This window comes from Diplotaxodon limnothrissa, linkage group LG4 (assembly GCF_057381915.1).
Source record: "Diplotaxodon limnothrissa isolate DT_005_m linkage group LG4, D_limnothrissa_male_GT1.1, whole genome shotgun sequence".
Lineage (NCBI taxonomy): Eukaryota > Metazoa > Chordata > Actinopteri > Cichliformes > Cichlidae > Diplotaxodon > Diplotaxodon limnothrissa.
In genome coordinates, this window is record NC_140599.1 from 21,095,872 (window position 1) to 21,110,585 (window position 14,714).

At 39.0% G+C, this 14,714-nt stretch overlaps 1 protein-coding gene across 2 annotated transcripts; it reads left to right on the forward strand.

Moving 5' to 3' along the window:
- Window positions 1-1,900: 1,900 nt before the first annotated feature.
- LOC146633727 (cytochrome P450 2K1-like) lies at window positions 1,901-12,928 on the forward strand. 2 transcript variants are annotated; one of them, XM_085351625.1, is made up of 9 exons: window positions 1,901-2,172; window positions 2,329-2,491; window positions 3,685-3,834; window positions 8,395-8,555; window positions 9,698-9,877; window positions 9,980-10,121; window positions 12,010-12,194; window positions 12,301-12,442; window positions 12,533-12,783. In XM_085351625.1, the coding sequence occupies exons 1-9, from the start codon at window positions 1,963-1,965 to the stop codon at window positions 12,718-12,720; spliced, it is 1,521 nt and encodes a 506-aa protein (XP_085207751.1). In that variant the 5' UTR covers window positions 1,901-1,962; the 3' UTR covers window positions 12,721-12,783. The 2 variants fall into 2 exon arrangements, with proteins under 2 accessions (XP_085207751.1, XP_085207750.1); XM_085351624.1 differs by lacking the exons at window positions 1,901-2,172; window positions 2,329-2,491; window positions 3,685-3,834 and adding exons at window positions 6,606-7,045; window positions 7,150-7,312; window positions 8,093-8,242 and having other exon boundaries at window positions 12,533-12,928.
- The last annotated feature ends 1,786 nt before the right edge of the window (window positions 12,929-14,714 follow it).

Sequence of the window (14,714 nt, forward strand, 5' to 3'; positions counted from 1 at the left end):
AGTGATTCGCTTATGCTTACGATTCAGCACAGGAAGGGAGGGGGTGAGTAGCTCAAATGTGTTGTTAGCATGTTAGCAGCGCGATGCTACTCTGAACCGAGGAGCTATTTTCTTGATGTGAGCTTCTACTCAGGGTTTTTTCTTCCAGTTCAGAGCAGAAATGCTTTTGTTACGAAACTGGCTGTTGTCCCCCCCCCCCAATTTTAATTATAAGCTAGATATATTTCTACTAATGGAATTAGTTTGCTAACAGCAACAGGGATGAGTCAGTTGGGCTTGTGAATCATGATTCACGAGTCAGTAAAGTGATTCTCGAGTATTGAACGATTCGTTCACGAATCGAACATCACTAATGTAAAACAGCACGACAGTAAGCTGTATTAAAGAAAGATTGTTGTTGCTCCACGTTATCGCTTGAGCGGGAGTTTTATTCAAGAGCCCAACACAACACTCACCGTCCCTCATTTTCACTTGTGAGTTGATGGGTGTGTGTGTGTACAGCGGTGTCCGGGGTTTCTGGAGACGTCAGGCCCGCAGAGTTTCCTGCCGTTAAGCCAGCCACACCTGAAAGTGAATGAAACTCACCTGTTACTGATCAGCCTAATCTGAAGAGCTACTTAACAGACGAGCTGAGCTTCACTCGATGCTGGATCGTTGTGAGAAATCATTCAGTTCCCAGCTACTTTGTGATAGTGTTTCGAGTGGAGGGGATTGCGTGTATTAACGGCAGTGTGTTTATATCCAAAGTGTTGCGGAAACGAGTGGAGGAAGTGGAGCATGTTGTTCATAGTTACTGAAAGGAAAAGGACAACCACCACGAACACTGGAGAAGTCATGCACGGGAGCGAGCACACGAAGAGAGAAACACACGCGGAAGATTGTTGCACTTGTTGTCATTTTATTCCCTGTAAATAAACACATTGTACTCTACAGGAAGTCTTGCATTTGGGTCTTGCTTTCATAACTCTGACATACATTCCTGCTTTATGTAACTCTTTGCTTAGACTGTAATTTATTAAATGTGTTATCATTTCCAATAATCTACAGTCTCTTAACTTTTTTATTTTGGCTACTTTACTTATACTTGCCTTAAAATGTGCCTGTGGGATTATAATATTATTTTATGCCATATTAGACCCTTAATTAAAGATTGTGAATTATTATGTAGTTTTAGTTTGCATTATTCTCCTGAATTAGAAGGTGATAACTATTACATTTGTTAAACTGATTTGCATTACATTAGACTGCTGATTTATTGTGAATGAATGATATTGTTTTATGATGCATTATACTGCTGAGTTATAAGAAATACTGTTCGCAGAAAATCATCGCCTTATTTGTCTCTAGAAGAGAACAGAACATACTGGAGTTTTCTGCCCCATCTCAGCAGGAGCAGATAAACAGGGAGCCAAGGTCGTAGCTTAGGCGCCGTGTGAGAGAAAGAATGTGAATTTTTAGGCTTTTATGATTAGGTGGGGGCCACTAGAGGCTATAAGAGTTTGATCAATGCTCCACCATTTTGAGATCTGATGCTGTCTGCGTACGGTGTCCATCTCCCACGCGTGTGATCATTAAAATCATCGTTTGACTTGACCCGGCCGGACCAGTGATGTTATTTTGGTTTTTCCTCTTGTATCCATCCCCAATATTTGAATCCGTAACATGCCCATTTCAATAGTGCAAATTATTTGTTTAGCAAATACTTAAGAGTATACCTGATAACCCAGGTGGTTTTGGAGAGTTGTTTATTGACATCAGAGTGTCTGGTAGCCTTCCTGGCCTTTTTATCAGCCATTGGAAAACAGCCTGATTTTAGTAAACGGCGTCGAGTGAGTTAACTGTCTTCCATGCAGTGTTTACTTTTTGCAAAGCCAGTCAACCCCCCCACCCTGCAGTCTGGCACAAAGAAAAGTGTGTTACCTGCAAGGACAGCACAGAGGAGAACCATCAACATCAGAGCAAATGGAACATTTTGAGGATTTTATCTTTTTCATTTTGTTCAGTCCCACCACAATGCTGGCAGCCGTTGTTTTCCTGCTTGTACTTTATCTTGTTTCTATCATTTTCATCTCTAAGGAAAAAGGAAATGAACCCCCAGGACCGAGACCTCTGCCCCTGCTTGGTAACCTGTTGCAATTAGATCTTAACAGACCCCACAAAACTCTGTGTGAGGTAAGGTAACTCTTCTCAAGATCTGAATCAAAAGAAGCCAGTTTAAACATATTACAATACCTAATGCTATGTTATGGCCCTAGCAGGGTCTCCTGTGAAATGTTAGGGGAACGTAACATGCTATTTAATTATTATTATTTTGAATGATTCTTCCAGCTTTCAAAGGAATATGGCTCTGTATTTACTCTTTACTTTGGAACCAACAAAGTCGTGGTCCTGGCTGGATATGAGACAGTCAGAGAGGCACTGGTCAACTATGCAGAGGAGTTTGGAGAGCGCAACATCTCCCCGATACTTAATGATATAAACCGAGGTCATGGTAAGATTCTTTATATTGTGGTTTATTAAGTTTAATTTCATGTTCATAAATCTGTGTTAGCCCAGGGTTTTGTTATTTGTGATCACTAGAGATATAAGAAAACATGATCGAAACAGGCTACACAATTAACAGCATGTTTCCTCATGTTTTGCAACAGCTGACCAATATCTTGAAGTCCAGGTTTCTTTTCAATCAGAAAAATAATATTTCAAAATAATATTTTAAAGGTTTAGTGGTGCATATTCCTTTGTTCTCGATGTCTGCCATGAGAGTAAGTTCTGCTGTTTGTGACAACATTGTGTTGTACTTTGAGTTCAGTTGATAGTTGGCTTTATAATAACATTTCACCAATGACACAGATGGAAACGTCAGATCAAAAGTGATAAAATGACTCTGAAATAAAAAATTAAAGACCCGTAGAATTACGGTTGAAAACCTTAAAAACAGATGATTTTCTTTTTGAAGAAATGCTGATTTTATTTTATTTTTTTGCTCTGATCTTTGCTGTTTTGCTTGGTTAAGATCAGATTGAGCAACAGCCCCCTTCACTCTCACTGACCTGACAGATCGCTCAACAGCAAATCCCTTTATCAATGTTTTACTTTGTGGATTTTACATTTAACACACATTAGCATGTTATATTACCAGCTAAAGTCACTTTCCCTTGCTTATCCAACTCAGAATCAGTGGTTGGTTGAGGTGGTTTGATGCTTTATATTTATTTTGTAATTATCTTTTTTTCTTGCTTTGTAAAAGTCGTCACTCTGCTGCCTTCAGACTTATCCATGTTTGAAATAATCAGCACATGATTGGGAAATCCTGGACTGACATATCGAGTTGATAACGACAGCAGTCATCTGACCTCTTACCCGATTGGTGATGTGAAAGAGAATTAACACAGGAAAAAACAAACAAACTTTGAAATGATAAATATGATAAAGTAGGACCTCAGCTGTGGAGCCCGAGAAGTACACGCTGAAATACAAAATTACATGAAACACATACTGTCAGTTCTTTATTTGAGTTAAGGCATGAATGCAAAATTGAGAACTCTGTCACAGAGACTACTGCTGAAACAGACAAAGGTCTGCGCTACAAGCCTGATTGTTCATTTGTGCCTCTGCTGAACTGATGAATGTCAGGCTCTGGCTGCTAGGCTGGAGCAGACATGCATTATACCTTATGTTTTGTAGGAATTTTGTTTGCAAATGGAGAATCGTGGAAAGAGCTGAGACGTTTTGCCCTCGCCACCCTCAAAGACTTTGGGATGGGCAAAAGACTTACTCAGGGTAAAATCCTGGAGGAGTGTGGTTATCTGATTCAAGTGATTGAAGATCATAAAGGTATGGCAAAAGTACACGAACCATGAACTGCAATTTAAATGATTTTTTTTTAAAATTAGCACACCTCTGAATGTTATATTGTGCATGTCTGTTAGCCCATGTATGGATTTATTTATTTTAGATTTTTTTTTCTTGTGTATCAATTTTACAGGAAATGCTTTTGATACAGCTCTTCCAATAAATTTATTTCGGTGACTGTCAATCATTGCAAGAGAACGGACCACTCCAGTTGATTTTATTGTGTAACTGTCGCACACCTTTGAGCCCTATCTAACAAATGAGGGTTCCTGTTTCTTTATGTCGCCCTTATGAAGAAGGACTGTTTTTGTTTTTTTCCTTAAGAGCCTCTTAATGTTGTTGCCAGATGTACATAATGCGATGTGTTCATGGTACTAAAACCATTTACTCATTTAAAGCCTGTTTTGGAATCATTAATGGATGCATGCCTAAAATAGGACTTGCAAAATGCACGAAACTGGGAGAGCAGAGAGCTGCTAGTGAACAATAGAAGGCCGTCCAGACTGAGGATTAATCCACAGGGTACATTTAGTCTCTTCTTAGAGCATTTACTACATCTCAATTTTCAGCTCCTGTTAGGTAACTATTCAGTTTTCTGCCCAACAAAAGTACAGGAACAGTGTGTTACTATGTGGATATCAGCTTCAGTGCTTACGTCGAAGCTGTTTATAAAAAAAGAAAAAACCCACAAAGTGACGCTGGAGATTTTACTCGTGCCATTGTTCTGGTGAAACTCAAAGTCTTTCAATTAAAATTGGCCTAGAACACCGAGACTGCAATGACCTTTTATTGTTTTTTTCCATCAGCTGTGCAATTCACATGCTGCACCTGTGCATGTGTAAAGACAGCGACAGATAAAATGGGAGCCCACTTCCTGGATTCATCCCAGAGTCTGCAAAACAGATTGAAGACTTTTAATGTCTCCAAAAACGAATTCTTACTCAGTATCCTGCTGTTGCAATCTGGGATAACCACACCGAGTCCTTTACTTGACATTGCTGTCCTCAAAGAAACACTTCCGAGAAATGAAATGAATGTATACCGTCTTACACACAAAAAGCTCTCTGACAGCTGTATTAACAGCTTGATATATCCGCAGTGCTTTCTTTATGCTAAACAAGAAACTGATATTCCTAAAAACCCCACAGATGTGTTGCTTAGAGGTTTTCAAAGGTTTTTACATTATAATTTCTGTGTATTTGCACAAATCCTCTTTCATTATGTGTGTGACTTGAAATAACAGCATTGTTAGACAAGTAGAAAAATGATAAACATTTAAAAGGTTTGCGCTGCTGATATTGAAGAATGTTTAACGCTGAAATGTGGTGTATCAAATTTAAAAAGGGAATTTACATCATTGTAATTGTGTACTGTACTGTACCATGCCATGGGACTGACTTTGTCAACTCTAAATGTATCGCTACTCTTTTTAAATTAAATAATGCTCTATGCAAAAGGATGCAAAGCCCAGTGTGGGATCCTGTTTTTATATTTCAGTTTGTTCAGCATTTGTCCTGAATGGTTTTGCCACCAGAGGTAAGTGGTGAAGGGTTTTGAGTTTATTTTGTTGTTGACCTCTTCCTGGATTAACCACACTGTGACAGACAAGGATGGGCAACCACATCATCCCCAGAAAGCTAACTCTCCCTTTAGGCCCCACAAAAAACCCCAAAACAAAATGCACACAAAACAAATGTATGTTAGAAATGGGTTTATGTAAATCTAAGCCAACCTAAAGCTGGACATCATGGCATACCTGCACAGAGAAGCAGGAGAACTGAGGTAGGCTAGAGTGAGAGAGTGGATAGCACCAGGTGTTCGAGTGTTTTACGATGCCCAACACCACTGGAGGAGAGCAGCGACAGACCAGTAGGAATGTAATCGAGTATTCATGAAGTACTTTAAGTATTTTCTTTTTTTTTTTTTTAAATCTTATGCTACTTCAAGCTTTTACGCTACTATGTTTTGCTCTTTGTTCCATTTATTTTGAAGTTTTTATTTATTTTTTATTCTTTTTAGATTAATTGCATTGTTATAACTCAAACTACCCAACAATATATAACTAATTAAAATTATTAAAGACCACAGGGCTACACATGAGCCTGAAAATGATGCCTATTGTTTTCTGTGTTGATTTTATTTCCGATTACGTATTCTCATTCTTGCTCACCCTGTTCCATCCCATTTCAGAAATCCTGGAAATACTCCTTCCCTGCTACATTTATAATTTAATGTTTGCACATCCTGATGTCCAGCAGCCTGTTTGGAGAGTCACGTGACAATCCTCATAGGGGAATGAATATATATATATGCAGCATAATTTGGATAATGGAGACCACTGTAAGGTCCTTCTTTAGTTTCCAAGTAAGCATTTTGACCTCCACCAGGTTAGTCTTCTGGAGCCTTTAGTGACCATATTTGTATGAGCCTCATTAACAAGCTGCCACCCATGAACTGTTTGGATGTATCTGCTACTTACTTATTGTTATGCGACAAACTAATTAAATATTAGAATTCCACTCCCCAAACTTAGATCAGAATCAGAATCAGCATACTTTATTAATCCCAAAGGAAGGATGAGCTGTATCACACAGCAAGCGATATATTTTTTTAAATCAGATAACTGTGTTAAAATGTTCCAAAAGCCACCATGAGCATAAACAAGGTGGAGCCCCAGGGGACAGAGGTGGCGCCTAACAGACCTCAATCTTCTACATGTCTCTGTGTGATAAATAGCAACCTGGTAACTGAAACATTGCTGACCCTAAAAAAACATAGCTGTGGCTTTTTGAAGGGTGAGGCAGCTCTCACTTGCTCTGGCAAAACAAGTTCCTGTAATTAAATCACTGGGGGAGTTACCTAATGCACAGATGAGATATGCATCTCAGGGGCGGGAACATGGATGCTAAACCTATCATGGGAGTCCCTACAAGGAAGCTCTAGCAGTTTTCACATAAGTAACACAGAGAAAAACCACTGACACCAGACGGAGATGGCACTTTTTGTAGATTTTAACTTTTCCAGTTCCACCACCGTGCTGGCTGCTGCTGTTCTCTTGCTTGTTCTTTATCTCCTATCTGTCAATTACATTTCTAAGGAAAGAGGGAAGGAACCCCCAGGACCGAGACCTCTGCCTCTGCTAGGCAACCTGTTGCAAATTGACCTCAAGAGACCCTACAAAACTCTGCATGAGGTAAATCAGGCTGTCTTCTCGTTCAAAAGGAGCAGCTTTAATGAAAGATTGCAATGTATTTAATGCTATTTCAGTTGTCTTTTGCTTAATTTTTATTCTTCCAGCTTTCAAAGACATATGGGTCAGTATTTACAGTTTATTTAGGAACCAACAAGGTTGTGGTCTTGGCTGGGTACGAAGCAGTCAGAGAGGCACTGGTTAACTATGCAGTGGAGTTTGGAGAGCGCAACGTCTCCCCGCTATTTAAGGACCTGAACAGAGGTCATGGTATGAAATTCTTTCATAATACCATTTATTCTGTTTCATTTTACTATCACAAATAGTCCGGTCAACATATGATACCTGGCTTCTCAGAAATAACCAACAGCACTTATAGCTGCTGTGACTCACATGACTTCATGAAATACAGGTTTCCTCTCCATCCAGAATTTAAAAAAAAAAGTTTATATAAGTTTAGTGCTACATATTCCTTTAATGTTGAATGTCTTCCGTGAGGATGTGACCCTGTTTGTGTAGTAAACTATGCAATACAGCACTTTTATTATGAAATTGCTTCAATCGTCCAGGTAAGGAAATCCCAAAAAGTTGATCCTGTTCATCTCGACAGCGTTTTCTGTGGGATAAACGTTTTGTCACTCATCCAAGTGACTTCTACAGTCTCAGCTGACTGCAAGATTCCCCAGCTTTATAAATAATGTTCATTGACCAATGATCATGAATCTGACATTTTTAGTCAGCGGTGCTAATTTCAATACAATAGAGTCACATGTACAATTTTAAACTATTTAGGGGAAAAAAAGACAAATGCAAATGTACTGTAATTTAGTAAAAACACTACATCCAGATGAACAGAATTGACTTTTTGGGGGGTACAAAATGTGATATATTCAAAAACAAAAACTACTTCAAAAGTTAAAAATTTTAAAAATACTCATTGTTTTCAGCCCTTCCTTACTGGTGGTTTAAGCCTTGTCAGCATGTTTCTATTTCCATATCATAAAAATCAGTTAATTGAGTTTTTAAAATAAAGGATTTTATGTTTTGTAGGAATTTTGTTTGCAAATGGAGAATCGTGGAAAGAGCTGAGACGTTTTGCCCTCGCCACCCTCAAAGACTTTGGGATGGGCAAAAGACTTACTCAGGGTAAAATCCTGGAGGAGTGTGGCTATCTGATTCAAGTGATTGAAGATCATAAAGGTATGGCAAAAGTACACGAACCATGAACTGCAATTTAAATGATTTTTTTTTTAAATTAGCACACCTCTAAATGTTATATTGTGCATGTCTGTTAGCCCATGTATGGATTTATTTATTTTAGATTTTTTTTTTCTTGTGTATCAATTTTACAGGAAATGCTTTTGATACAGCTCTTCCAATAAATTATGCAACAGCCAACATTATCTCCTCTATTGTGTTCGGAAGCAGATTTGACTACGGTGACCCTGTATTCAAGAACATGGTGAAGCGAGCCAATCAAACCATATGTGTCTCAGGTTCTGCATCAGTCCAGGTTGGCTTTTTGACAGATTCGATGAGTTGGTGAAGTTGGCCACGATCACATACATTCATATATGGAAGTAGAAAATTCTGTGAGACTAAAATCTTATAAATTAAATTAAATTAGCAACAACAAACAGGCCTCATGACCTGATGTTTACTACGTGCTTCGTATCTTAGGCTCCCATTCTACTTTTGAATACTCTAGGTCCCACAAGTAAACCAGCAGTGCTATGTGGTCCTATGAGGTCTATAAGATTAGACTGGGCCTGATTGTTCAAGACTTTGTAAGTGAAAGGATTTTAAATTCAACTTTGGATTTAACAGGAAGCCAGTGAAGACAAGCGAATATGGGAGAAATATGCTTGCAGTCAATACTCTCGCTGTAGCATTTTGGATCAACTGAAGGCTTTTCGGGGAGTCAGGATGGCCTGATAACTGATCCATCTCATGTCTGTCTTATCTGACTTTGCCGATTGTTGTCCGGCCTCCACCTCGTGACCTGCCTGGCTGAACAGGGATCCCAGGGGCTAAAGTCCCCATCGATATGGCTCTCTGGAAGGCATACACAACTCCCTACAATAACAAGGCTCTAAACATTCAGTGAAGAAACACAGGCTAGAGCCAAAGCTGTAGCGCTGCCATTAGCAAATCTGGCTCTGTGGTGCATTGGAAATCTGACTATTTGCTTTTTCACAATCTTTTTTTTTTTTAATTTTTATTATTGTTATTAATGCTCATTGATGCAAAGGCAGTAATTCTTAATCATGAGATACAATAAAATGTATATATGACACGATATGCACCGATAGTCATTAAGAAATTAGATGGTAAAGCTACTTGAAAATATCAGATATCTTTAGATGCACAGCAACAGTAACTTTGTTATTTTTGATTTAAATTATTTCTGTGAGGGGAATTTTAAAATAGGTCAAGTCATCGCTGCTTTCATAAAAATGAAAACCAGGATTTGGTGAAACAATGTGTAATAATAATGTGTGGACTTTAATCTTTTTTTTTTTTAATATTTAAACTATAACATGTGTCATATGACAAAGTAAAATGTATTTAATTTTATTTCTAATAATTCAGTGTATTTACTTGGAATAAGCTTTAAGGTTGTTGTTTTTTTGTTTGTTTTTTTTTCTCCTGCAGCTTTTTAACATGTTTCCTCGGCTGTTCGGTTGGATAAAAAATCGCCAGGTGATGTTAAAAAATGTTGAGATGGCTGTCACAGATATAAAGAATTTAATTAAGCATCTGAAAGAGACTCTGGAGCCTGGACTGTGCCGAGGGCTTGTGGACTGTTTTCTGATTCGGAAACAGAAAGAAGAAGTAAGACTGTGTGTTGTTTTTTTTGTTTTTTTTAAATTATGATAATATTATTTACACTTTAGGTTTGATAGCAATAAGCAATGTGAGTGTTATTTCTTTTAGGACTCCTGTGTTTTGGATACTCACTACAATGAGGAGAACTTGACATTCACAGTGAGCAACCTGTTTGCTGCTGGCACTGACACCACAGCAGCCACACTGAGATGGGGTTTGCTGTTAATGGCTAAATACCCACACATACAGGGTAAGGAACTGGACAAGACATGCAAGTCTCACCTCAAAAGAATGTGGGTGATAAGAAATACCACACTGTTAATTTGGGTTTCACCCAGGACTGTATAGGCGTTGGTTGAATAACAATGGTGTTCACCTTGGGGTGTCGGTCAGAACACACAGGACGCACAAATAAGGTTATTCCTTATTTGCTGTTATTCTTTAACACAACAGCACAGTGATGCAACCACAGGCTTACAGGGGTGGTGTACAACTCGTAGGTGGGGTCTGTGTATGGGCTCAATACTAAAGTAATAATGGTATTTCTGGTATAGCACAACTTTATCCTTTCAGTAGCTGCCAAAAGTTAAGGGACCTAGCTTAGGATATTCATATAGAGATCCTCCAGCTTCAAACTGCATTACCCTTCCAGGACCTGAAGCTCAGCAAAGCACCCCAAACCCATCTATTCTCTGACTGGATTGTTAAATTTATGATTGACACGACATTGACCAATCAGGTGAAAGGCAGAAAAATTGGGACAAAATTCCTACTCATAAGAAGAAAGTCACACATAGCCAGGGAACTTAAGTGTAGAGTTTAATACGCAGGTTTTTGCTTTGTATCTGTAACCTCTACGGTGAGCCTGAGAGGCCAAACGGACTGCAACTTAAGAAAACACCAGCAACAAGAAAAACGCTGCAAAAGCACACAAAAAATAACGGAAACAGGAAAAACGACAACGGAAATAGGAAAAAACAGATTTCCAAAAGCACAAGGGAAGTGTTTCTGGGGAGACAATAACCCGACGGACCAGTTGCAGGAACCAAATTATGCTAAGAATTGCGCTGGGACACACTTAGAAGAAGTGAAGGATCTATCGGTTTTGTGAGGAAAGAAAAGATGAGAGGTAAGTGTGTTAGCCTAACTATTAGTCTGAAAATACGTCAGCAGTATTATATGAATCATGATAAAACACACCATTTTTTCGGTTCCTGCAACTGGTCCGTCAGGTTGTCTCCCCAGAAACACTTCCCTTGTGTGTGTGTGTGTGTTTTTTTTTTTTTTTTTTTTTTTCCTATTTTTGTTTTCTTGTTTCCTATTTCCGTTGTGTTTTGTGTGCTTTTGCAACGTTTTTCTTATTGCTGGTGTAAGTTGCAGTCCGTTTGGCTTCTCAGGGCCACCGTTGTAACCAGACCTTAACAAACAAATTTGTAACTGTGTAAATATTTTTTTTACAAACACAAATCTTTTTTACACACACACTTACACACTTACAAAACTCAGTTCACAACTACACATTTGATTTAAGAGTACAAAATATTTATGCCCACAATTTGAGCCCATATGTGTGGTCTGTAAACAAAACATATACAGAATGCTGATTATAATAAGGATTCAATCAAGATGTCTACTCACAGTTCTTTAGAGACGCACACAACTCACACTATGCCTAGACGTCCACTGTTGAGTCAGTTTACAAGGTGCCTCTTGCTATGTGTTAGCTTAACCTACATGCTCTGGACCATGTTCTCAATAGTTCAACTCTCTCGCCACAAGGGGGCTCTCGAACACAGTCGACAGCCTTTCCAACACACATAGTTGATATTTATATAAGGTGATAACACATAAATACGTATATAGAGTTCAGTGTCCTGTTGGGCTACAAGACCAATGACTTCAGTTATGGGTTTACTGACATGTCAGCAGGTGATATCAGAGGGAAAAGGCAAAACAACCACCACCACTACCAGTCAGTGGTAAATAAATACACAGCATTTCATATGCAAACAATGTGCACCATAACAATATTCTGTGTATAATTTTAGATTTTTTATTTATTTATTTATTTTTACACGTTTTAGCAGATCTGTTAAAACTAATGTGGACAAATTTGTTTCTTTATTTTGTCTCTGCAGAGCAGGTCCACGAGGAGCTGAGCCGGGTAGTAGGAAGCCGACAAGTTTGTGTAGCTGACCGGAAAAACCTGCCGTACACTGATGCAGTCATTCACGAGACTCAGAGACTGGCGAATATTGTCCCCATGTCTGTTCCTCACCAAACTAGCCAAGATGTCACCTTCAAGGGATACTTTATCAAAAAGGTCAGCTGCTGTACCTAAATATATTTTAACATCTTGATTTACTTCTCATAACCTGAACTAGTTCTGTAGATGTACATCTACATGAGAAATCTTCTGTTTCCCACAGGGAACTATTGTGTTTCCCCTTCTCACCTCTGTCCTGTATGATGAGAGTGAATGGGAGAGCCCACACACTTTTAACCCTTCACATTTTCTGGACAAAAAGGGTCAATTTGTCAGGAGAGATCCCTTCATGCCCTTTTCTGCAGGTATGACAACTTTGTCAGGCTTTTTTGAGAAAATTCTCACTAGCGCAGACATGATTCGTTTAAATGAGTGTAAACTCTTTGCATTTGCAGGTCGCAGGATGTGTCTCGGAGAAGGTCTGGCTAAGATGGAGCTCTTCCTCTTCTTCACCTCCCTCATTCAGCGCTTTCATTTCACTCCTCCACCTGGAATCACAGAGGATGAACTGGATCTCACACCAGCTGTGGGATTCACCACCCCTCCTTCATCTCATATGCTGTGTGCTGTCAGTCGCCAGTAAGAGACACATGGAACTTGACATTATAGCATTTACTTGTGACAATAGCATAAACATTGTTTTTATCATCCTAACCCAACAGGAAACAGATGTCAGCATTCTGAACAACAGACAAAGGCAGATGTCAAGGAAACTGATTTTTCTGACTACTTTTTAGTTTTACTCCCTACAGTTTCAAACAAATATCTGTACTTTCTACTTATTACGTTTTCAAAACAAGCTCATTACTTTGGCTGTAATGCATTCGGGGGGGGAGTTATTATCTCGTCACTGCGGACCTTTGTTTGTTTATTAATCACCAGTGGATAAATAAAAAAAAAAAAAAAAAGACGACATGTGTCAAAGTCAGGGATTAAAAGTGATTGTTTTTTAAATGGCCTGCATTTGTATAGCGCTTTACTCAGTCCCTAAGGACCCCAAAGCGCTTCACACAACATTCAGTCATTCACCCATTCACACACAGGCAATGGCAAGCTACGTTGTAGCCACAGCTGCCCTGGGGCGCACTGACAGAGGCGAGGCTGCCGGACACTAGCGCCACCGGGCCCTCTGACCACCACCAGTAGGCAAACATGGGGTTAGTATCTTACCCTCCTGGCATGCAGCCAGGAGGCAACCTGGGATCGAACCACCGATTTTCTGATTAGTGGCTGACCTGCTCTGCCACCTGAGCTACAGCCACCATGTTTTTAAGTGTCAGTTAATTTCCAATGCAACTTTCCTCTCAGCTCAACAAACACACAAAGTGTTTGTGTGCAGTTTGTTTCAAAGTGTGTTGCTAGCTAAAGGTCCAGCTGCTGTATTTCACAGGGAGAGAACAGAAAGAGAGCCAACTTCACTCAGAGATGGAGAAAGATAAGAAAGACAGGACAGGAGAGGAAGAAGAGAGGTTAGATTCAAAGGTAACGACTGCTCAGAGACTTTTACAGTCTCGTGTGCTATGTTAGTGTTTTCAGTTTTATTTCCCCGGTCTCGTTGTGTGTGATTTCTCCTCCTCCTCTGTCTCATTCCCTCATTATCCCTCTGTGTATTTAAGCCCTTTGTCGTCCTGTTTGTTGCTGGATTGTCTGCAAACTGCATTTCCCATGTTGCAGGGCTTTAGTGTCATTATTCTTTATTTTTTTTAGGTTTCTCCCAGTTTAGGTTTTGCTAGCTTACTCATTGCCACCCTTTGCTTTTGTTTGTATTCTGCTCTGCCGTAATAAAGGCTTACTCTCAATTCAAGTCCGTTATCAGTGACTGCATTCGGGTCCAATCTTTCTCCACTCCTCTCCGTCTGCCACAGCAGACATGCCAATTGTGAGTTATGATTGTTTTCCACACACTGAGGTATTGCAACCAATTTTAGGGTTCTCCAACCTACTGAATCTCACATTAACCCCCGACTGCACACATTTTCCTGTTTAGAAAAACAATCTAGGTAAGAGAAAAATCCTCCAAAGAGCTATTTTTACTTTCATACTTTGAGTACATTTCAGAGCCTGTATTTGTTTGTTTGTTTGTTTGTTTGTTTTTTAAATTTTACTTGAGTAAAGAAGTTGAATCAGTAATTCAGTTTTTACTGGAGTTTTTTTTTTTTAGCAGTAGTATTTCTACTTAAGAACAAAATTCTATACTTTTACCACCTCTACAAGGGAACCCTTTATTTCAGTCACTTCTAGCAAGTAAAAGGAGATTATAATACACAGAATGAGTTCTGTCATTCAAAATTTTCATCACCGACCAGAACTTTGTTTGAATGTGTGCTTTTGGTGATTAACACGGCAAAATGTATTTGTGCATCATGTCACTGTTTTTGTTTTTCACTGTTATTTTAAGAGAGTAATTTGGTAGAGGTTTATTCTTTCAATTGCAACAAACTAAAGTCTTTAGATTTTCAGTGTGGTTTTTGCATGCGGTTAAACATATCATGAATATACAGAAGACACACTTTAACCAAAAGAGTGCAGATATTACAAAAGGCATGTAAAAATACAGCATGTTGGATCAAGCTTTAG

What these genes read in the sequence shown, in the direction of transcription:
- LOC146633727 (XM_085351625.1), top strand. Translation starts at nt 1,963, where the DNA reads ATGGAACATTTTGAGGATTTTATCTTTTTCATTTTGTTCAGTCCCACC. An exon ending in TGATATAAACCGAGGTCATG is followed by an intron (nt 2,492 to 3,684) that starts GTAAGATTCTTT and finishes TATGTTTTGTAG; the next exon opens with GAATTTTGTTTGCAAATGGA. An exon ending in TTCGGAAACAGAAAGAAGAA is followed by an intron (nt 9,878 to 9,979) that starts GTAAGACTGTGT and finishes TATTTCTTTTAG; the next exon opens with GACTCCTGTGTTTTGGATAC.